General features: G+C 39.8%; 1 protein-coding gene across 2 annotated transcripts in view; it reads right to left on the minus strand.

The window, feature by feature from the left end:
* Nucleotides 1-21691, minus strand: part of LOC141788454 (low-density lipoprotein receptor-related protein 1-like) — a 103660-nt gene extending 81969 nt beyond the window's left edge. For both annotated transcript variants that reach the window (XM_074667338.1, XM_074667337.1), the window contains exons 1-2: nucleotides 21062-21691; nucleotides 2624-2746 (exon numbers count right to left, since the gene is read on the minus strand). In XM_074667338.1, coding sequence (XP_074523439.1) covers nucleotides 2624-2746; nucleotides 21062-21158 — 220 coding nt within the window. In that variant the 5' untranslated portion in view covers nucleotides 21159-21691. The remainder of the gene's footprint in view (nucleotides 1-2623; nucleotides 2747-21061) is intronic.
* Between the last annotated feature and the right edge of the window lie 2792 nt (nucleotides 21692-24483).

A 24483-nucleotide genomic window follows, 5' to 3' on the forward strand; every position in this document is an offset into this window, starting at 1 on the left:
CCATTACTGTCAAAATGAGAGAAATGTAGAGAGGAGATGGTGGAGATCAGATTGTGTGCTCACGCTCTCACACCTGCAGCAGGTTCTTGCAGGAACAAGAGGCTGCAGAGTGACAGACTCTTTCATGTTGAGCAGAGGTTGTTTCCTTTGACATGTTGATGGTTATCTGGGCCAGGCGGAGGCTGGTTAAGACGGTTACAGGCTCAAACAGGTCACCTCTCCTACCTTATCTGAACAGTATAACATTTGGCTTGGGGTCAACTGTCCGCTGGTATGATTTTTGAGCTAGCAAAACAAAGACCAAATTTGATTCATGTCATTTTTTTCCTGTTTTTTTTAAGGGGTCACTGATGTGCTTTCCACTTGGAATGTGGGGGTGTCAGGAGAGCACTGTCTTTTAAAAAGATAACAGCAGCCTAGGTGGGAACTTCGTAAAACTCATTACAGGCCAGAGGCAGGGGACGTCATTGCAGCATTACACACGTATTTGGTACACTCACTGTACGTTGGAATACTTTACAACTCCAATAAAGTCTGCAGCCTGAGGTGACAGCAGCTCCGCTACAGCCTCCACCCTACCTGAAGGCCGTGGAGAAGATAAAGTATTTCCACATTTATCTCCACCCCCTTGATTTGTTCGTTCATTAATCACAAATGCGATCAAAGACCTACAGAGAGGTCATATGCCCAGACAACCATTTTGTTTTTGTTTTACTCATTCAGTATCCTTCCATGCCAGTCTGACCCAGCGCCCCGGGGTACAAAGAACTGCATTGTGGGGGTTACACAGCAGGGAAAAGCAGCTGCACTGGACAGTGGCTGACTTCCCTGGCCATAGCCAAAGCACTGACAAAGGCCACTGTGAAGCCCCGTCCACATGAGTGAATAAATAAACCTCTCTCATGCATCGTTCAATCAGATGCATCTGCAAAAGTGCTTTCACAAAGAGCACATTTATCACAACAATGAAACTGAAAGAGTTACAGGGTGAGGGTGGTGCACACAAAGCACAGTTCAAAATACTTTCTGATGTGAAAACACGCGAATTCAATCAGTTTCAATCCTCAGAACTTCACCAGGTCAAAAGCATTTTACTGTTAATATAATAGCATAAATGGTGAGCAAGAAAAACAGAAATCAATTGTAATTAATAGAGTTAGGATTCAGGAGGGGTTCCAGTTTTTCCTCTTTTAAAAAAAAAAAAAATTCTAACAACATGATAATGATAACAGCTGTTTGTAAAAGGGTTTGGATCAGGTGGGAGATAAAGGATAAAGGATGAAGTACTGTTTCTATCCCAGAATGATATGGGGAAGAGGGCTGACTTACAGATGAAGGGGGAAAGAGCAGGTTGTGAAAAACAGCAGGTTTCTCAATTGCCCTGGGCGAGTCCCTAATGACTTCCAGGCCTCCTCTCAAACAGTCTCTGCGTCTAGACTGAAGCTCCAGCCCTTTTCTCTGCCCTTCTATTCGCTCACTCATTCTCTCCTAAGCCATGCCCATCTTAAAGAAGCAACATGAACACAATCACACACAGAAAAGCACAGTGCCCCCCATCCACCCGAAGCAGTGTGTCCTTTAAGAAAACTTCAGGCGTTTTGGTGTGAGAGGCCGACCAAAGACACTGCTGCTTTCATTCCCTCCCCAGGGTTCCTGCCTTAAAGCATCTCAACTCTAATGAAGACTTAAAAAGGCCGCGGATGTCTTCTCTTAGATCCCTTTTCAGAATATTTTCTGTTAAAGCTTCATCCGCTTGGCTAGGAATGCAAAAGGAGATCAAACTATTCATACAAGATAAACTTTGTAAATCTTCTAATTGGGCATAACAGGACTGTGTAAATGCAGAATGACCTCTGTCACTTGCTGGTAAAACATCTCTTTGTTTTCTCTAGCCTGGCTGTGGTGAGCCAAATAAATGTAATAGGTTTCAGTCTGCTGAACCATGACTGCTTTGAGGATGTGTTTGGAAAGCTTAAAAGCTACAGTAGCACATCAGAATACCCTTGATGTTACAAAACACGTCTCTAAAAAGCAAGCACAGCGGGGTTTAGATTTATTTTTGAGAAGGTTGTACAGTTGGAGACTACACCTGTTGAAGAGTGTTCAAACCTGTTCAATTTACATTAATTACACAGTGTTCAAGAAGCATTTTGAGGTTGTCTGCTTCTATTCAAAACTTTTGTGGTTAAAGAAATGAATCAACTACATTAATTTGCTATGGAGCCAAGTCTGCCTTCCTGAGGTGTCATGGGCCTAACACTGGTTTAGTTGAGGTGTTAAGGAACATTTGGGGCCTTATGGTAGCTAATGTAACTTGTCAACAAAGGAAAGATGATGGGTTGGGAGCATAATGGGATGGATCTCCTTGCTGAGTGCCTGTCCATCCATTAGAGGGCAAGTTGCTTGTTTTTGGTTAAAATTAAAACAGGTGAATGAAATATTTCAATCAAACAGATGTGCATGCATCTCTACACATTTTCCCCTCCAGTCTCTATTTATCTCCTAGAGCTATGTCAGAGATGCCTCCGAAGTTTCACTCTGGTGTAAAAGTAATACGCAGTCATGAAAATCACAGATTTAACGATGTTCTTGATTTCAAAACTCAGCATTTTCAAAGACTTACAAACATCGGGCTCCTCATCAGAGCCGTCTGGACAGTCCTTCTCTCGATCGCAGCGCCAGCCCTTAGAGATGCACGTTACCCCATCTTTGCACACAAACTGCTTTGGGCTGCAGGTCTTTGGGGCTGAAAAGAGACAAAGAAAAAAGTAATTTAATTAAAAGATTTCTGAGTAGAATAAAGCTTCTTTTGTGTCAGTGATTTTATTGCCGAGGTCTCATTAGCAAGCAGGGTCTGTTGTGTTCAGAGTCAATAGTGGTCCTCACTGGCCCTAATTAGGCCCTGGAAAGTTGTTACTGGATGGAGGAGGGAGAGGTGGGCTCACGAAAACCACAACACACATTCATGCAGGACTGGAGAGGCTTTACATAAACCTTCTGCACTTCAATATCCAGGTCAGCGTTCCCAAGCCAACCTCAGTGATGCAACATGTCTGGAGGATATCAAAAGAACATCTTGTTCACTGAATTGCCCCTCCTCCCTTGCCCCCCACCCCCACTCCCCATCATCCATTTCCCCTCCAATCAAGAACTTACAGAGGACAAACTGCCAACTTCAGCCACAGCAAAACTTAGACCCACACTTATCCAAGTCTAAACTCCATGATTGGCACATAAAACACACACACACACACACACACACACACACACACACACACACACACACACACACACACACACACACACACACACACACACACACACAGACACACACACACACACACACACACACACACACACACACACAAACACAAAAAATGAGTCACCCTAAGGAATTGGAGCTCTTGTTTTTGATTCAAAAAGACACACATGTGTAGTCCTTAACTTCTTTATTTTGGAACTTGAAGAGAAATTAGATCTTGCAAAAAAGAAAATAAATCTAAGATGAAAATAAGATCCTTTCACTGGCACCAAATACTTGAGTTATTCAAAGCTTTTTGGATATGCGAGAGATAATATGCCTGGAGCTAACAGCTAGCTTTAGCCCTAAAAACACATTTTTAGAAGATATATCATCTCAACTCCTAAGGCTTTTGCTCTGAAATAAACACAGCAAGCTAATGACTCTAAAGGAGGTCACAAGTTAGCTTTCTTGCTAACCAGCTGAGCAACAATGTTTATAAAGAGAGCTCTTTAAACACTTTCCTTTTGGTTTTTTTTATTGAGTTGTCATATTCAAGACAAATACCTTTTGAAGTGCACTTTCAAAGTTGATTTTTACATTTTTATTAACACAGTAGCAAACAAGCTAGCTGCTCAAAATGTTAGCCAAATAGCAATACTGGAAATAGCTACTTTAATGCAGTCAGGTATAAAAAAGTAATTTTCTGCACTGCTAGCAAACATTGCTAATAAAATGCATTACTTGCTAACTCTAAAAATTCCAAGGCCTGTGAACTCTCAGGCTGGTAACATAAAAATGACACTTTGTATTTATAATAATAATAGAAGAGAACCATTTAATAAACATAAGGCCATGACGTGGTTATATTGTGGTTTAAAGCAGTGGAGGTCATGTGGACACTTGAAGCCGTGTTGCTGAATACAGAACTTTCAGTATTCATCTCGTTTTGAAGCTTTTATCAAAACTATTCATTTGTTTAAACAGCAGATTTAACCAGCTGACATTTAAAAAGAGCAGCCAGCAATCCTGATCTATAATTGGATTTCAGTCTTGGATAGTTCAGCGTGTGAATAATTATTCAAGGCTGTGATTGAATAAATGTTTTCATAAAATTTGAGCCTGGGTTTCTCTCTAAGCTGTATGTTTACATTCGGTCTTGTAAAAGGGTATTTTTATAAGCAATCACCTTTATTTTGTGCTTTCATAACTAAAAAACTATTGGTCTGAGGGTCCGTCTGTTAACTTAGTTTAATGTTATTTCACAAAATGTTATATCTGGAAAAGAGTCACAAGCTTCCTAGAACAGTCTTTCTGACATAAGTCTAATACTTTAGTTTGGATTGAGTGCGCTGATTGGAAATAGTAATGTTATGGTAACTTTTACATTCTTAAGGCATACAGCATGACGAATAGGACATTAGGAAGCATGTGATAGACTGGGGGTGAATGATGGGATGAAGCAGGATAAACAGGATGACTGTATTTACATTTAAACCTAGCCTCCAACTCCTGCAGTGAGGGGAATGGAGCTCAACCCAAATACCATGAATTCAAGCTGACATATTGCCGCACACATTGACACACTCCCCACTTATCCTCCTCTATGTACTACTGTGATCAATGTGTGAATGTGTGAGTGCGTGTGGGTTGGTGGATGTGTGTGAAGAGAGGGGTGCCGTTTCCTCTCTCAGAAGTCCCAAGGATCTGAATTATTCATAAAATGCAACCAAGCTTGTGTTAAAGAATTTCCTCAGTGCTCCTCATCTCTTCTTCTTCTGTGCTCGCAAGCATGTTTATCTGTTGTTTGTTTAGTGGTGTCAATAGCAGGCAGCTAGTTGTGGTGTGCCGCTCTGTCATTTATTGTTTATTTAGATGCTGACATGCTAGGACTGGACGTGTCTGTAACTTGACTTTCAATAATGGTTGTGGGAAGAGTGCACGTCCTACTCAGACTCAACCACAAGATGCAGCTGAAAGACGCATATGAAGGAGCAGAGGATGTAGGTCAGGAGGTTAGATAGCTAAAGGTGAAGTCAGGCAATGATAAGGAATACGAAGAATCACCAGATTAGCTAGATGTGGGGGTTTCAGAGAAGTAGACAGAAAACATCTTCACAGACATTCAAACAAAGTTTCAGGTCCTCCAAATGACAGCTACAGTGCTAAATATGAATTATTTTAATACAAATCATACGCTATTAAAGTTTCACAGCCATTTCTTTACATATTTCCCTTTTCTTGTTCATAGTTTTTTTTGACCTTTGCCTGATTTTCACAAGTCTAAAAAATAAACAAGAATTCCGAGAACCTAGACACCGCAAACCTATTTGGAAGAGCAGAAGGGAAGTACAGGTTGGTGTGTATCAGTTCCACATTTTTCTTTGTTGCTCTCACTGATGGAGAGGTTCAACAAAATATTAGGGAAATGGTGGGAATATTAAGATGTCCTTTTCTATCAGAATACTTCAGTTTATGAGCTGTCAGGCTGCTTTCACCACTTTGCAGTCCTCTCTGATGCCTCAGAGTTTCTTTATGAATATACTATCCAGTATTAATAATGCAAACCTCTTGCTTTGCTCCTCTTGCTGAGGTCACATTTTTTAACTTTCTGATCTGTATTAGAATATTGTTTTGAAATCACAATTTAGAGGCTTTACTGCCTATAAACTGGATGGCGGTAATATTCCTGCTACATTAGATACATCTATTAAATATTATTTAAGTTTCATGTTTATTTTTGTGAATACAGTATTAATTTGTTGCTGTATCCCACCAAAGGCAAATAAAATCATACACTAAGTGAATTCCACATAAAGTACACAAATTCTTGTAGGATGATGCAAACAATTGAATAAAAGTTATAAATAAATAAAGTTTTCACGGCTCAACTCACTTTGTTTGCTTATTCACACTGATTGTAAACTCTGAACTTCAGCTCATCATTTCCGCGATAGCAAATGAGCATGAAGATCCTCCTGTGATGCTATGACTGAATGGACCAGCAGAGCTTTATTAATGTGGTAAATACAGAACAAGTTGCAACTGTCTGTGAAGGGGTGCCCCAAACACTAATGGGATCAGGAATAAAATGAGCACGCTGTGAGGAAAGGGATGGAGAAGATCAAGTTTTCCACTGAGCTGTGAAAACCCACCAGGTCTCGAATTATTCTTCAGTTTACAAAGGCAGAGATACAGGACTGAACTGACAAAGTAAAAAGATGGTAACTGTTCAGGTCACAAACACATGATGACATAAGAGAGACCTCTGGAAGAGCTGCAGCTGTATAAGAACAAATGGAGATGGGGGTAGTGAACTACAAGTCTAATGGGGGCAGGGCTCTCACAGCTGGGTTCTGGCCTGAAGATCTGAGAACAGACTAGACCGAGGTACTGAGATGGGATGGAGGAATGTCACACATGGTATCAATGAGCTGCCTGTGTGTTTACCAAAGCGGTGGCTGCGTGAAAACGCCTTGGGTCATCGCCATTTTGACCAGATTACAAATGCACTGGCCTCTGCCCCCGCCGCTGTCTGCAAGTCATCTAGGATGAGCTCAGTCTGGTTTGGAGGAAAAGTCCTCCAAAGAAAAACACAAGCCTCGCCCCCGGCCACAGCCCCATTTCCTCCAACACCCACAACCTGGGCTATAAATAAGCTTAAGGCCTGCCCTCTGAGATCAGCCGGGGCATTACAAAGCCCCAGCAGACACCAGCGCCTCATCACACAGCACTCAACAGTGGTTAAAGTGAAGGTTGACTTAAAGTACTGTAGACAGAGGTGATGAAGGGAAGCTTGGGTAGTACGGAGTCCAGACTCAGATATGTGCACGGTAGCACACTGACATTCCTTCAACATAACAGCCACGATTCACGTCCTCTTGAGTGAGACAATCTGCCCCAGCTTCATGCCTGCTTCTCCAAAACAAACTTTGCTTTCTAACTTCAAAGTAGAGATAGACAGTAGAACCAATTTTTAACTAAAGTGGTGCTGTCAATTTTGTGGAACTGAACTTGAACTCATGCAGGTAACCTTTTACCACCTCTCAATGTATCAGTGACTGAAAAAGTGAATGAGAAAATCAGAAAATGAGAAGAAAAAACTCAGCTGTAAATCAAGTTAAACTACAAATTTAAAAAATGAAAAGCTACTGTTAATTGCACAAAGCTACCACTAGGAAACTGCTAATGCTAGCATTCAATCCAGTGTAAAAATATTCCAGTATAATATTCAATAAACAAACTACAACTTTGTTACGATTGGTAACCCTTGAGGAAAAGTCAAGTAATCAGCAAAGCCATTTGAATTATCCTCAAAAAATTACAGTCTGTATAATAAAACAGAACTGGACATAGATTGCTGTTAATCTATTAAATGTGGCAGAAGCTGCTATTCTGTATTAAACCCAGCTGAGAAACACTTTCTAAGCTGTGTCCACACAGTTTAGGAGAGGTGAATCTATCTAGCTTCAGGAGCGTCATAACTGTTACTGATTCATCTGAAACTGTTGAGAATAATAGAACTGGCAGGTCACACAAAAGCACCAGGTGGGAGTGTTGGCTGAAGTGAGTGCAGAGAGAAGTTATTCATAATGGTAACAGAGATTGTTGCAGTGTCTGCTGGGAAAAACAACAAGCAGTTTGGTCTACTGAAGATAGTGTGTTCTCAGACCAATAACACTTCAGCAGTTTCTCAAGGAGAGAGGACTTATGTGCTTCTTACTCCAGATACGCCTGACTCTTGGACACGATAAAGCTGCATTATCTTTTTAAATATTTAAGAACAGGAGGTTTATGTACGAGGGTGAAACACCAACATAAAGTGTGTGTAATTTATTTTCAACACTATTACCTCCTTGGCAAAACCTTGACTCACAGCTAAATATTTGGACAAAATGCAAAATGAAACATCCAAACCCAGCAGAAAATTCAAGACTAACAATTCAGACCAGTGCTAAGAAAAAAAATATTTTAGCTCTGCTCTGGCTCTCTATAGATGACACATTCAGTTGGCGTGGTTACAGTTAGGAGGGAGCAGATTGTTAACTACAGTGCTAATGCTAAGAAGTTGTCATGTTTTACATTGAGTCATTACAGTTAAATGATTAAGAAGGATACATTAATAAACGACACAGCGAAGGCTCAGATTGTTGTGCATCTGTTACAAAAGACTAGATGCACGATCCCACTACATTACAAAATGTAATTTCCTGATATCTTTGGTTAGCTGGTTGAATCACCTGGAAAGAGACAATACCACATTTGCTATAAATATGATGAAAGGTGCTCAACTTAATTCTATCAACTCCAAATAGTACAGAATGTTTTGGTGAACTCTGTGTGCTTGACTATTACCTCCGCCAAGGAGGTTATGTTTTGGGGAGAGTTCATCTTTTTTTCTGTGAACAACGTAACTCAAAAAGTAACAAACAGATCTTGATGAGATTTTCAGGAAATGTTCAAAATGGGATAAGGAAGAATTGATTACATTTGATCTGGGTCACCGACTGGATCCAAGATTTTTTTATAAGTATTCTTGATAGGGATGTACGATATTATCGGCACAATATCGGTATCAGCTGATAAAAGCTTAAAAATACGTTTATCGGTATCAGCAGATATGAAAATTTCTGCCGATAGGCACAGCTGATAAATATTATTTTCCATCTGAAAAATAAGCTCCTTTAATAAAATGTAGCACTTCATTTATTTGCACTGCAGAGCTCTGTGTCTGTCACCAGGTTGTTACAGTAGCTCTAAAATAATCAAATGCAACTTGGTTATGTTTAAAAATGCATTGTACATTCAAAGTTCATGTGATCTAAAGAAATTATTTTTCTGTATTCCAATACTGAATGTCTTGAGTTTGAAAAAATAATACATTTCTTATTTATGGCAAAATCAAATGTTTTTTGTCTTGTTTTATGTGTGTTTCTTAAACAAATAAGACCGTCACAATAAGAGTAACATATAAATTCCAGTACAGGATAGACTTAGCTTTCTTTACAGTGAAAAAAACAAACAAACTTGTGATTATCTGTATCCGTATCGGCCAAAAGGGGTTTTGATATATTGGCATATCGGATATTAGCAAAAATCCAATATCGTGCATCCCTAATTCTTTATCATTGTGAGATTGGGCTGTTTTTGCCATATGTGTAAATCCACGATAAATGGTTAGATTGCTTTGTAAAACAATACAAGACAAGGTTACCATAATTTCTGACAGATGTGAAAGTACGATCCAGATCCTGACAATCTTCTAAATACTAAAGATCTGAAATATGAAATGTAATATGAAATATGAAATATGTACTGGGGCATAATTTTCAACACTGTCAAGTAACACATTTTTGTACAAACCTGCAACTAAAACCCAAATTGTAGCAGACAGTCTGCTGAAAGGGGGTATAACATTAAAGTAGGACTTAAGTGTTGCGTGAGAACCACAATAGGCTTGGCAGAGGTCTTTTCTGGTTTTTATTAGTGATGATGTGATAAATCACACAGAGATTCATAAAAAGTGCAGCCTTAGACACCAATGTGGTGCATAGAAAGCTACTCAGTTCACAACTCATGGTTGTGTAGTTCACTTGACTTTTAACCACTGATCCAACACTCAGGTTACAACGGAAATAAGTTTACACTGTTTGAACCAAGTGAACACAGCAAGTTAGTTGAGTGCTGACATACCCATGTTCAGTGACCAAGAAAGACATAAAACTTCATTTTCTTTTTTAGAGTATTTTTTGTGCAGATGAGCCTACAGCAGCCCTTTAGCAGTGTGACAGAGTGTGATATGGATGTGACATTTTCTGAGCACTCATATTGATGCCAAATGTGTTTATTGCCCCATGAGTTTCTTTTTAGATTTAAATACAAGACAAAGTCTGGCCTGTAACAAAGGAGTAAAAAAAAGATGATGAACAATAAATCCAGGGCAGATAGGAAGACAGTTTTGGGGGAGACAGTTAGTCTATTTTGCCGACCTCTGGGCTGACCTGAGGGGGTTTCTGCAAAGGGCCAGAAAAGAGGGAAGAGTCTATATTGGGTTGTTTGACTCTGGCCTGCCGCCTCCTCATCCTCCTCCACAGCCCAGGCAAAACCACTAAAGGACTTTGTAATGGCAGAGAGTGAAGAGAAGGAAGGGGGAGGGAAAAGAAAAGTTTTCCAATTTGTCATGTTACAAAATAGAAGAAGAAAAAGACGCCCCAGCTGGGCCTCGTAAACAGGTCCTGAAAATGGGCTTGAAGAAGCTCTGGAAGTCTAGCTGGTGGTAAATGTTGATAGAAGAAGTTATTGCTAAATTTGGATATGATCAAAAACCTGAACCGTGTTTGAATGCTGATTCTTAGCTCAAAGTATTGATTTTTTTTCTAAGGTTGCAACAAATGTCAAACTGTGGGGACAATTCTGCATGGTAAAAAAATATAATTTTGTGTGGTTTTAAGACAGTCTTAATCTTAAGATTCTGTTATGCATGCATTTAGAGCTGAGGAGAATTAACATCAGGAATGTTCTCATGTCTGGTGCAACTTGCCAAGTAAAATGGAGCTGTAGCTAGCAGGATAACAGCAGTAGGGGCCTATGACTGTTTATGTTCTACAGGTCACATCTGAGCACAAAGTCCTCCAGCCTTTGTGGTATCAAGAGGCAGAGCCCATTGAGCAGAGCAGAGTAATCAAATGTGAACTTAATTAAGAGCTATTTGAAAGTCTGGCTGAGATTTCACCATGTCTCAACCCCAGGGTGGTAATCAGCCATGACTGCTATTTGTGCTAGAGTCAGTGCTAGGGCCCAGAGGGAGGAGACTACAACCTCCTCCACTTGCACAGATGGTTTACATCAAATTATACAGCAAAATGAGAAAAAATAAATAAATAAAATAAATTCATCGAAATAAAACAAATAATAAAACACAAATTGCAATCCACCTTGATCAAGCTAGTCTGTTTAGACAAATCCCTTTGCCACACTAACACCAAAGCACACACTGTTCGTAGCTGCAAAGGAGAAAAATGACAATTAAGCCTGCTTAGCATGTTGCTGAGGGAAACATATTAAAGGAGATTATATGAAATTCTTTAGTGCTTTTTCATAAGACCCGTGCAAGTTTCAAGTCTCAGTGCGACTCATGAGCTCAACCACACTCTAGAACATTCTCTCAAACTCAGTGTTCATGCACTAAAGAAAGCTGAGCATCTTTTTCTCTACATAAAACCAACAGCCAACAAAAGGTAGTCCATACTCAAACTCTGTGACAATGGAAACTTGAATGTAATGAATAAATCATCTCATTCTCATCACTGACCTTGTGAAAAATCTTACCCTGACGTAGACTGACTGTAGGAGGTGGAACCATTTTGCCTCAACAAAGTTATCACCATCAGCCTATCACAATCAAAGGGACGCCACTATTTAGACAAACAACTGTTAGATGTTTATGAGGGTCATGGCCACGGCACTGGACTCGATACACTTAGTGGAAAAAAATAGAGTCACAGCCTCCAGTCAATAAAACATCCCATAATTCTTATAACAAAAGTCAAGTTTGGCTCACAATGCATCAGCTGTTCTTTACATCAGCCCGTATCACCTGACAGTGCAGCTGATTTTACTTACATGTTTAACTAGCAAATAGCAAAATGAGCATTCTATTCAAACGGCTTTAGTCAGCCTAGTCTTGCTGCCTTTATGGCAAACCGTCCTTGGAACCAAGCTCCACCTCTGCACCTCCTTAAAGGTTGGGTCTAATTTTAGCAGCGTCAGATAAATTGTCAGTGATGTGATTCTCAATGATTGATCTTTGGAAAAATTAACAGTCAAATATTGTTTGCTTACAAATAAAACTTTGACATTTCCTATATCCACAACAATACTAAATACAGTTTGTCTCTTGTATTTTTCAACATATATATATATATATATATATATATATATATATATATATTTATATATATTAGGGCTGGGCAACGATTAAAACTTTTAATTGTAATTAATCGCATGATTTCCCTGATTAATCATAATTAATTGCATTGTGAAAGTGCCATAACATCTGTCATGCAAACACTAAAACAGTACTTGTTATACAGTAATAGTTAAATCACATATTTAGTGCAAATCAAATTTACAAAATGTAAATGCAAAATTAAAGCTTATTGCCACTGTCAGGGCATTAAAGTGATACTCCGGGATGGAACAAGTTGGGTCCTATCGCAAGGTTTAGGGCAGAAATTACCCCTACAGCAGTGTTTTTGTGCAGCAGAAGCCCAGAGCGCTCGTACCAAACACCCCCTCCCTGCTTGTCTGCCGGTTTCCTATGCATTCAGACGTGGCCATATTTTACTTGACCAAAAACACAAATAAACGGAGTCCCACCGAAAAAGTCTGATATCGGTCTGCATTCATGCTTTATTTAGAGAATTTTCAGCGCGTTACTTTCACACAAAACACCGCTAAATATGGCTGTAGTTCTCACCGTGTCTCTTCGTCCTGGCAGACTACCTGCGTTTGTTTACATCTGGCACGCTGCGCACGCGGACTGATATACTAAGCGGCGAGCACCTTTAAGTTCTGTGGCGTTGCCCCTCTTCTCCATGCTTGTTTCGGTTACTCATCTTGTTTTTCCGCCAATTTCACTTCCGGTTCCACCGCGTTCAGCAACAGACATTTACAAAATAAAAGCATGTGAGCAACATGCACTAATGTGCGATAAAATATTCAACGGCATTAATAGATTGACAGGTTAACACGAAAAGAACGTGTTAACTTGCCCAGCACTAATATATATATATATATATATATATTTATATATATATATATATATATATATATATATATATATATATATATATATATATATATATATATATATGTGTGTGTTTTTGCACACTTGGTATTGATAGAGGAGAAGTCACTACTCTCTCTTAAAAATTGTCTTGAAAGTCAGTGGAGTATTAACTTTACTTTTTGTTTTATTTAATTATTTTTAAAAAAAATGTCTATTTAAGATTTTAAGTCATAATCACTGGGTAATTTTGTCACCATTTTGTTGGCACAGGCTGTTAATCCATTTCTACTCTTTGAGCCGAACTAAGCTCAGCTAACCAGCTAGGGGCAGTAGCCTTATAAATAACACACAGAAAACACAAACATGTTTTCTGATCTTACAGAAAAAGACTTGATCATCTCAGTACTGAAAACAGAAACTCTGATGTCTATGTCCAAAATACATTCATGTCATCATGTGTTGGGAATTAGGATATACCAGAGGAAGATAACACACAAATTAAGAGGAACCATTCTGAACACAGAAGTGCAATATGTGGAAAATCCTCCAAAGTATATGAACAGATAAATTGGCTGAAAATGTAGTAAAATGTCTAGAGCATTTATAGTTTTACTGAATGTGATACATCCACGTGGCTTTTGCTCAGGCAGGCAGGCAGAAATACCTATTGTGTGTCCACTACAGGCCATGTGAGGAGATTTCTGCCACCGAGTGAAGGGTGAATGCCTGCTTGAGGGATTATTGTTACAATTAGGCTTATGTTAAGGTTATGGTTGGGTACTTTGTGTTTAGGATTAGAAGTTCAAGAATAAGTCTAAATCATGGTTGCATGAGTTGTGACCTTGGTGCTGATGTGACTGAGCGCGTGTATCACTGTAGCATGTAGCATATCTCAGTTAAAAAAAAACACCACTAATCACAGACTTTCCCAGTCTGGAAAAGGTTCAACAGAACAGACACTGGGAATGGGAACTATTATTAAGGATGCTGAATTGGTGCAGGTCTGCTCTGTAACACTTCTGTCACTGAGAAGAATGGATGTCAGTCAAAAAAGCCCTTTTGCAGGGGCTTTGAATTTATTCTGTGGGATCATGCTGAAAATAAACTTTTATCTAGCAGAAGGGATGAGGACTGAAAACATGCTATGAACTAAAGCTGACATGTTCATCCTGGAATTAGCCTTTAAAATAAAGAATGTCCACAATGCTCACTCTTGGAACAGTACATCAATAATGTAATGGGTATGTTCAGTTCCCTGCACCAACAATGCACGATATAGCCTCCATTGTGCATTGCACAAAGCTACAAATAAGGGTCACAGCTCCATGTGCCAGTCATCAACACAAACAGATCCCTCAGTCTGACACAGGACAGCAAGTTGAAGCCATATTAGCTGCTGGGGTGAAAAAAAAGAAAATCTTGACTTTGCATAGTCCTTAACGTGAGGGATGTGAGTGCTTCATATATGGATTATGTTTCCTCAAGTTTGTAATACACTGGGAAAGTTTGATTAAATACAACTCACAAGATTTGAAGTAAAAGCAACAAATACAAATTCTGGTGTCATTCAGTGACACAGCTACACAATTATTAAGCAGACTGAAGTCATTAACTTAAACACACTAAGTGTAAATTTGACCATGAGGTTTGGTTTGTTATTTTTAATCAATTGTCAGACGTGGGCTGAAGGAGAGTCACAGAATACTATACGGTAAATACTATACGGTATCTTATGAAGAAAACTTTCTCCACCTCGTGTGCACTTTCTTCTGTGTAAATTCAGATTTGCTTGGAGAAAATATCAAATGAATATGATATCTCATAGATATTGTATCTTGAAAGACAATTGTGACTGCTTACGTGACAAGGACGTGTCTGTCACTTACTTTCTGGGCTTTTTTCTGATGAATAGCCTCTGGATATCTTACTTAAGTGCTTTTTACATACACATAAAGTGAGTCACGGCAACGAACCTGGAGTTATCATTACTAAATGTTATGAGCTTGAGATTTAGGGCTGCTTCTTTTAAAATATTCAAATGCTTGATAGATCAAAAGAATACTTGTCTGTGAGAGAGCTTGCTTTCAACAGTGAGTTAAAACCAGACAGTGAACACTCCTAAGCTCTACGGTGCCTCAGTGGAGTTGAGCCAGCAGCTTCACAAGGTCATTTTTTAAAGCTCTTCACTGAATTGACCAGTTTATCAAGCTTGATGTGTAAAAAGCCAACTACTGGCAAAAGTGTTTGCTGTTACAATTTAAAACCTGGATAAAGGCTGCAACACAGCGGGCAAAAAAGTCCAACACTGAAATTTTCACATATCTGCCTGAAAGTTTTGTTTTTATGTGGTTTTTATTGATGCACTTTTCACAAGTACCAGCCATCCCAACAATTGAAAAACAACATCAAAACTAAATTCACTGTATGCTGTATGCAACAGTAGACACCACTGGAGCTGCCAGGTCATATTAAGAGAAGTGAAGTAGAGTATCTTAAAATAGAATGTATGTTTCACCAAAGCACTACAGACAGATTTGTCAAGGACAGTCACATCTAAGGGCTGTTCAGCATAACGCTGGTTCTGCTCTGGATTTCTGCCGATCAAAAAGAGGGTCCCCCCCACCACTGTTACTTGCAGAAAGCAGCCTTGTGCTTGCTCATGGTGGCTTTATGTTGTGTTTCTATCAATATTACTATATATATTATTACTACAATAATAATTAGGCTAGGCGCTGCCCAAGTAGCTGCCTGTTGCAGCAGCTCTCTCGTCTTTGTCCGTTTCTTGTAATTTTTTCGTCTCTTTTTCGTCATCTTTGTATTTGGAGTGGATCATCACTTTGTGTGGTTCATCGTTGGTCATGGACACCAAACTTTTTGTGGCTTCAGCGATATTTTTACTACTTTTTCTCCTGTGTTTGTCTGGAGATCCTACATGTAACCATGGCTGCATTGTTTACATGTGAAATTAGCTGTTAGCAGCCTGTAGCATGTCAATGCTAACTGGTGTAGGGCTTGATGATTTCCCTGGAGCTGAGGAGGAGGAGCCGAGGACGATGTGCTGGTTCTCGGGTGTGAGCTGGGAGGTGATGACGTGGACCTGTCCTTCCATCCATCTTTGTTGGGAACGTGGGATCTATCTCTGGTGGGATGGACGAGCTAGCCGTGCTTGCCCAGCGGCATCGTGCTGTTCACGGACATGGCTGACGGAGCTGACGTGGGACACCGGCGCCACATCAGAGGAGCTTCGCCTGCTGTGAGCAGACAGGATCCAGGAGACAGAGACTGAACAGACTGCTGGGGAGGCCTAGTCCTGGACCCTGTGGAGGTGGAGACTGGCTGGGCTGGAAAGTGGTGGACGGGATGTCGTCATCTATTTTCTTTTGGACCTTTTTGCACTTTCTATACACTTTCTTACTTTTGTTTTCTTAAATGCTGCTGTGACTCCTGAATTTCCCCTCGGGGATAAATAAAGTATTATCTATTCTATTCTATTCTATCTATTCTATTCTATTCTATATATACTGTCAATATTACTACAATATTATTATTAAGGTCAAATCCTGTTTTTTGGCTTTTGTAAAGTGGGTTGAATTCACATTTTTTAATAAATTGACACGACACAAATAAAGAACAACCATTGAAATAAGCACTGATACAACTGCTCTGAATATGGCAGGTTCTGTAGGCTCCACAATGTAAAAAAAAAAAAAAAAGGCGTCCATGATTTAATGTAAAGCCTTTGGTCACCATGTAGGAAGGATTTGTGTCATTTTGAAATAACACCTAACTGGGACAGATTGTCCAGGCAATTAAACCGCAAACTGAACAGCCTCAGTTGAAAACCTCCATCAGAAAGGACAAAGCAGGTTCTCCCCTACCTTCATAAACTGATAGCTTTGGGTCAGGCTTTTGCTAGTTAATTTACTGTGAATCCACTCTGGGATGTTAATGATATTCTCAAACAAGTGTCTGCTCATATTCCTCCAGAGAGTCTCTTGGGACCATCCTCTATCTCCTGTCTCTAAATAGACTAGTTTCATCTTGATAGTGGATCTCAAACAGTGGGTCAAGACCATAAAGTGGGTCACAAGTCTGGACTGAATATCCTGGCCACAAAGCACACTGGCTGTAAAAAGATGTCAGCTTGTTGAGACTTCACTAAGATTTTTAGGCATTTTTGAAAATTCTTTTAATCTTTGATTTGAGATCAACAAGTATGAAGAAGTTAGAAAATCGATCAAAGGGCAATACTACTTTAAACTCTGTGTGAACATAAACGCTTGAGCTTGGAAGGAGGACTGAAAACCAGGGGTAAACAGCTAGGGCTTATCTAATCAACTCAATTTGGAAAAGCCTGAAATAACCAAATCATCTTTCTCTTTCTTGTACAAAGGAATAGAGATTGCACAATTAATACTAGAACTGGAATTGGATCAGTGTCATTTTATCCAAGGTATCAGCCAAGCACCCAGAACGGAACCATAATGGTAATTTTACCTTAATGTGTGAGGATAAATTGTTTTCATGAGAGTGATCCTAACCTAAACACACACGGGTAGTCCTCCAGTATTGTTCTCCTCCCACTCTTGCATGGCTATTTGGCTTGTAATGTAATATAGTTGCAAATGGGACTGTATTGTCACCTTTTCCAATAATCCGTGTATCACTTTATTTTTTACGTGGTGACCAAAGTGGTTGTGATTTTCAGAGATTCCACTCTGTACCCCATTTTTAAGAGTTAATGATATGAGCTGCACAAAATGCCAAGCTGAAGCTGAGAAGGCCACCAAGCTAACTTGCTGTTACCAGGCTACAGTAAGCATAAAGATATGACTGTGGTATCAGTCTTCTGGACTTAGTCTTTGTGGGAAGTTAAGCCTAAAATGTCAAACTGTTCTTACAGCTCAAAACCCCGTATTCTTTTAAAGGGCAGTACAAATGAAACATGCAGAGAGTAGTTTATATTGTACAAGTACCTACTGTGACAGTTACAAAAGCATAACTGCAGGATACAATTATTTCATTTCCCAAATGTGACCTGCCAGTTATATTGTCTAATGTTCAGACTTCTTCAAGTTTCTTTTGACTAGTTTTCTTTTGCTAATGCCATATAAACTGTCAGTGTACTAATGTGGTTGAACTCTGCTTCGCCTCTGAGTTGTTTTCCTCTGGGAAAAGCTGCCAACCAAAGTACTGGATTTTATATCTGCTCAGCTATGCAGCCGTGGCTGGTTTTCAGAGTGTCATAGAAGATGTTGAAGCAGCAACCAACATACCAATTATTGCATGGATCTGAACCACTAATTCATGGCTGTGCCAAATATAGTCTTACTTCTTTTATTTACATTAACTGCTTTTCCACTGTTAAATCTGACTGCTGTGACATTAGGTCAACAGAAAGAAACCCATACCCCCCTCTGTTGTCATCAAACAGTGAAGAGGTAACCCTTTGGCTGTGAGGATGCCCCTGTGTCACACCCTTTGACGGCCAAATGTTGGGCCAATTGTAAGACCTCCACCAAATGTTGCAGCTGAAAAGTCTACAGGGTAAAAACGATAGAAAGAGGGAATCACTGGAGAGTGAGGAGGGGCCTTGGACGTCTGTACCAACAAGTCAGTGTGTCTTTTGAATAGGAAAAGCTAAAAAGTAAAAGCAAAAAAAATTAAGCATTCTAAATGAAGACCCAATGCCAAAAATAAAGGATAAACTAAACATGGGAACTAAAAACTAACAGGATCTTCAACACAGCTCTTCTTCCTCTTTTTACTCTGAAAGTATCAACCACCATTTTTCTGTGCAAGTTATCTCTTTGCAATGACATTACTGTTCCTTCACAGACTGGAACAATGTGAATTCTTTCATTAAGGTCTTTTTCCACTGGTCCTCCAATTAGCAGTGGCCTCTGAACAATTCGAGACTGTTGGTGGGGGTCCCCTCTGGGAAACAAAGAGAAGTTTAGACCCAATTAAAGTCAGGGTTGTTGGTGGCCCCAGGACTTTGCTCTGGCTACAGTACTGAGACAGTGAGAGATAAATCTTCAGGGGTTTGGAAAATGGAAGAAGATAATGAGTCTTTACCAATAACATATGTGGATCAAAGAGGCTCTAGGAATTAAAGAAGCAATCAAAGAGGTTACAAAAGCAATTGAGCCGTGCTTTAGAGAGGCTGAGAAGCCACTAGTTGCAGCCTCCACGACAACAAGCAACATATCAGATGAGATGTCAGCAACGACAGACCCAAGTTTTTGAACTGATTCATAGGTGAGTCAGCTGTTGACAAATTTCTGTTTTCTTTCAAGGCTCAGTCAAGCACAGCAGCCTCTACATCCCAGTGACTTTTCCAGTAAAGAAAGCAATGGTTTGGCCATCTCTGGTACACTGCATAAAGCTGACTCATCAAATGAATGCATTAATACTGACAGGGAGGAAAATATCACTAAAACAATAACCATGAGTCCAGGCAGAAGACGGCTGGGTTTTTCAGCTGCAGACTGAGGAGGAGGCAGACACTGCAGGTGATTGCAGGCTATCCAAGTCTATCTCCGAGGTGGTAATTTATGTGGATTTTGCTCCCTAAGAACCTCACAACACTGATTTGCCAAGCCAATGAGACGACTTCAAAGGCAGGAGGAGAAGCTTTTACAGACAGACGATGAATCTCACAAAATGCAGCTCGTGGTTTAAATCAGTCATGCATGTTAGAGTCACACTGAATTTAATGAAACGTCAAATTTAGAAGCATGATTAGCTTTACAGCAGCTTGCACTTCTCTTTGGAAACATTTTCCCAGCAGTTAAGCTATCTAAAAATACTCTCTGGCCAGACAACCCTGAGACGACTGGAAGGCTGTATATCTTAGAAGAGGTGACAGTGTCTTTTAATTGTGTTTTTTTGGATCACCTGCAAAGAATTCAACAAATCTGTGTGCGAAAACTCTGTGATAACGCCCTTTTCCTCCTCTTACCAAACAGACGAGCATGTGAGTGGAGCTGTGGCTGAGGCTTAATAGTTTCCAGAAGTTGTTCCACTCTGTGAAGGTGTGCGTTCACAAGGTCGTGGAGGGGGGGTGTTTTGAACTGTTTCCTATCTGAGTACTGATTACACTATGAGTTTGGGCATTTTGGCCCATACTGCTCACTACATTACAGCACACAAGTTTAAAGATGGAGGAAACTAGTTTTGTTTTAAAGTTTCATTCATCAAAAGTTGACACTGTGCCTCTGAAAACATATGAGACTAAAAAAGTAGAGATGGTTTTATTACAACCTCACTGACATCTGGACTTGAATATCTACTGATATCAAAACTGAATACTACTAATCCAACCATATTTTCTTACTGCTCATTACATGTTAGTCTATCTGAAACCTGTTGATTATCATGCTTTTGGATGTATGTAATGACAAGAGTATGATGCCCAATTCCACAGTATTTGTGTCGTTATTGTACCAATTTTGAAAGATCACCAGTTCACTCCAATTCCTCATCTGACACTGGACAGTAAGACTAAGAGGACTCATTTCGACAGAACACAGTTCAGTTAAATCTGATGAATTTGTACTGATACAATACAGCTCTACTAAAACTCGAACAGTGATGACATTTCTAAACACATGACACCTATTATGAGTGTGCCTCTTTGTTACCGGAGCAATCAACACTAATGTAATGTCAAAATCGAAGCATCGATCTGCACACTGGGGCCTATGCTTCATTTCCATCACTGACTGACAGTGTGAATGTAAGCTCCAGAGGGCTGGCGGAAATGTGCGATCACTGCTGTGACATTGCAAAATTCACATGTGGCAGTGGGAGATAGAAACAAAAGAGCGCTTTAATTGTCTCGCCGTGGTTTCATCCCCTCCACGTCGCTCCACTCAAACGAGCAGTCATTCCTTCAGGGTTCAGACTACTCTACTTGCACGCAGATACAAAACCCACCAAGTCCCGCAATGATCAGTGCACACACTCAAAGTTATCCCAAGCATTTTATACAAGAGTCTGGAAATGCGTGAATCAGCTTTGCTTACCATCAATAGCCCTTCCAGGAGCGATTACTTCCAAACTGTGCAACAATCCCAGGAAAAGCAATCCAGTTACCAACATGTTGGCTGTTGTGCGCAACATTGTAGCCTTTCTTAAAGAAAATTAGTCATCAATTGCTTCTTGGTCCTGTCAAACTGGAGGTTGCAGACAGGCGACGTGTAACCAAGCGAGCCCAGGCGATGATGCTTCTCTCTGGAAATCCGCTGTATGGGTGCGCAATGAGGCTGACAAGGATGCAGCTGTGTGCCCACACAGAAAATATTTTTTTTCGCAGACTGTCAAGGTAAAATAAAAAAAGAAAAAGAAAAGAAAAAAGAAAGAAAAATGAGCCGAGGCTTCTCCCAGCCCAGGGTTTCTTTTAGGGGCTCCTCGGATGCATGGAAAGTCCTGCCACAAAGGCTGCTAGCAGACTGAACCGAGCATCAAGCTAGCCCGGCGTGCGACGAGATGAAGGGGAGCTGGCGCCTCTTCTCATGCAGTTCTCTGCCTTTTGTTCTCCCCGTGTAGAAACCACAGGAGGGAATAAAGACGTGGATCAAATGTTGCCGCTCTCCACCCCACCAGCACCGCCGCTGCTGCTGCTGCTGCTGGCCGCAGATTGAGCCTCTAGCCCGCTGGAGCCCAGTCAGTCAGTCAGCTCTGAGTGACGTCGCAGCAGCAGCTCAGGGGCCCTCCCCCCTCACTCTCTCTCCAGCACCCAAACCCCCAAAAAACACCCATACACCAACGTGAAACCAACCATCTGACCTGCTTAACTTCCTGCAACACTGCTCTGGATTCTCTCAGCAACACCTCTAACCATGCAGACCTGTCCTTATGATATGTGGGGGTGTTTATGTTATCATTTAAGTTCAGCTCTATTTAACTTTGACCCAAACTTTGTTTCATGAGTCAAAACCTATGATGATTCACAGCAGAATTGTATTTTTTACTTGAAATCATGAACAGTAGTTTAAAAAAGGACATTTGGTTCTCTTTCAACTTAAAATGAGCATCAAAATTTTGTAATAGCTTATTTTGTAAAAAAATAAAAAAAATAAATACATTTAAAAAAGCATTGGATTTAAAATCAGTTACCTATGACAGTCATAATACATTTTCAACAATTCAGTTTAAATACACTCAAATTAAACTGAATAAATCAAACTGATTTAGATCTAACTTAAATGTCAGTATCGAGCCCATGAATCTTCACGCTAAAACACACAGTATGTGTGTGTCTTACATTTAGGACTAGAAAACAACAACTCGGTGATGTAATGTAGAGTTAAGAAATCAAAGACTTTCCATCTGCAGTCCCATGAACTCCCATCCACCGGTAACCTGGGTCATTTTCGAAATATTTAACTTCAATGGCTTATTAAAAAGGACAATATGAATTAATATTAAGTATAGGCCTTCAAGGACTGTCTACCGTCGAGGTAGTAGCCTTCATGTAGCCTTCACAGGATTAAAGTCTGACTGAATGTGTGCCTCAGACGAGATGAAACAACACAGGATTCAAACACAGCCTGCAGTCATAGGAGGACAAAAACTAGGGCCCAGAATGCAAATTCATTTGCAATGTTGGTGACAATTTGGATGATTCAAACTCAAGCAAAAATTCTGAATTACATGATTTAGGCTGAGGTTTTTGAACTAGGTTTGCCCATTTAGATACACATAGTCTTGAAATCCAAGCCGTTTGCTGTAATCTTATCCACGGTTTACACCCGTTACTTCACCTGTTCGTTTATGAGATATTTTTCAAAGCTGTTTTTGAGAGGTAGGGAAAGTGCCGAATGGATAAATGTTTTCACATAACATAAATGGCAGGGTAAAATGAGCCAGGCTTACTTAAGAAGTACCTTTCATTACTAAGGCCATCAATGAAAGAAGTAGGACAAGATATAAAAGAAATTTGATCCAAAACCAGCTTGTATGACTTCAATTACATGTGCTAGCTCATGCTTACATCTCTGTTCACTGTGGAGAGTTTCATGAGGCATCATGAGTGGGAGCTTCATACAGTCCCCCTCAGCTCCCTGTGTAATTGCCATGACCATTATATTTGATGCTATGCTGCAATAGCAACAACATTTTACAATATCTCTATCAGCTCATTGGATTTCCACTGATGACAAATACAAGTTATTTGTCTTTTAATTACTGGATATGATTTTTTTTCAATGGATTTCATTCAGCAACAATGGCAACAGTTGTAAAAGAGCCAATCTCTTGTTATCCTTATGCCAACCCCTCTACCCTTCAATCAGCTCCTTTAGAGCTGGCATGAATTTTCGCTCTCATGCTTCACTGAGAACATTCAACAAATCATATAAACTATTAGACCCAACCTCAGAAGTATCAGGTCTTTTTCTCTTTTGTAAGGGGCGCTGAGACTTCCAACTAAAATGTTGATGGCAGAAGAGCCATAGTTTCTATAATGCATTACATCCCACAACCAACATACCCTCCTTGAAACAGCTCTCCAAAACTGTCATAAATCCTGGCTTAAGGTTTGGCTCTTGACTAGCCTTTCTAAACCACATGGAAAATCCCCCTTCAAACATTTCCAGCACGCCTCTGCAAACAGAGGAGCTTCATGATAGTTAGGATGATTGAAAGGTTAGATCCCCCTAACATCCTTTTAAGTACCATTACCAACCTGTATATGCGGCTGCTGCAACCCAAATGACTTGATCCCTTACATGATTTCCATTCACAAATCCTGCAAACACAAATATTCTGTATTATAAAGTCAAGACTGTTTAAACTAAAGAGACGTCTTAAATATATGTTGAAGTCCATGTAAGTTTTCAGCCTGAATCGAAATTGATGGTTCTCAGTGACAGAAGTGAAAGGGTCCATCAGCAAGAAGATGAACAAACATAAACCTCATTTCTCCAAAGCTCGACCAGGATAAAGGACTGAAATTAGCCATGGCTGGAAGTTCTACAGTGCATCAAATGCACTTTGATTAGACAAAGCAATGTCTAAATGTGTTGTTCCTCTTAAATGCTTTGCTGACGGCACCCAGCTGTAGTAATAAAGCTGAGCCAAAAATGATCCCCTTCACTTGAAGAATAATGAAGCACAGACCCAAGCTTCTGTCTAATCCTTATTTATTTATTATCAATTTTAAATGACATTCTTTGAACATCTCTTAAAAACTCATAGCTAAAGGTCTGGCTCTGTGAGCTCCCCCTAAAAAAGAAGCCAAAAATAAAGCTACAAAAACAGAAGTCTCATTTACTTCCCTTTTTTTAATAAAGAAAAAAAAACGTGAATGCTTTCAATTCTGCAGTTTGCAGATTTCTTTGTAGATTTCAGATTTCTGGTAGCTGTTACTTATACAAATGGTTCATTGTGGATACAGTAATGCATTAAAGGATGAAACAGAAAGGAACTTAATCAAACTCAGCTT

The sequence above is a fragment of the Halichoeres trimaculatus genome, unplaced genomic scaffold (assembly GCF_033239565.1).
Source record: "Halichoeres trimaculatus isolate MK-OKI-2021-1 unplaced genomic scaffold, fHalTri1.1 fHalTri1_scaffold_1, whole genome shotgun sequence".
NCBI classification, from domain to species: Eukaryota; Metazoa; Chordata; class Actinopteri; order Labriformes; family Labridae; genus Halichoeres; species Halichoeres trimaculatus.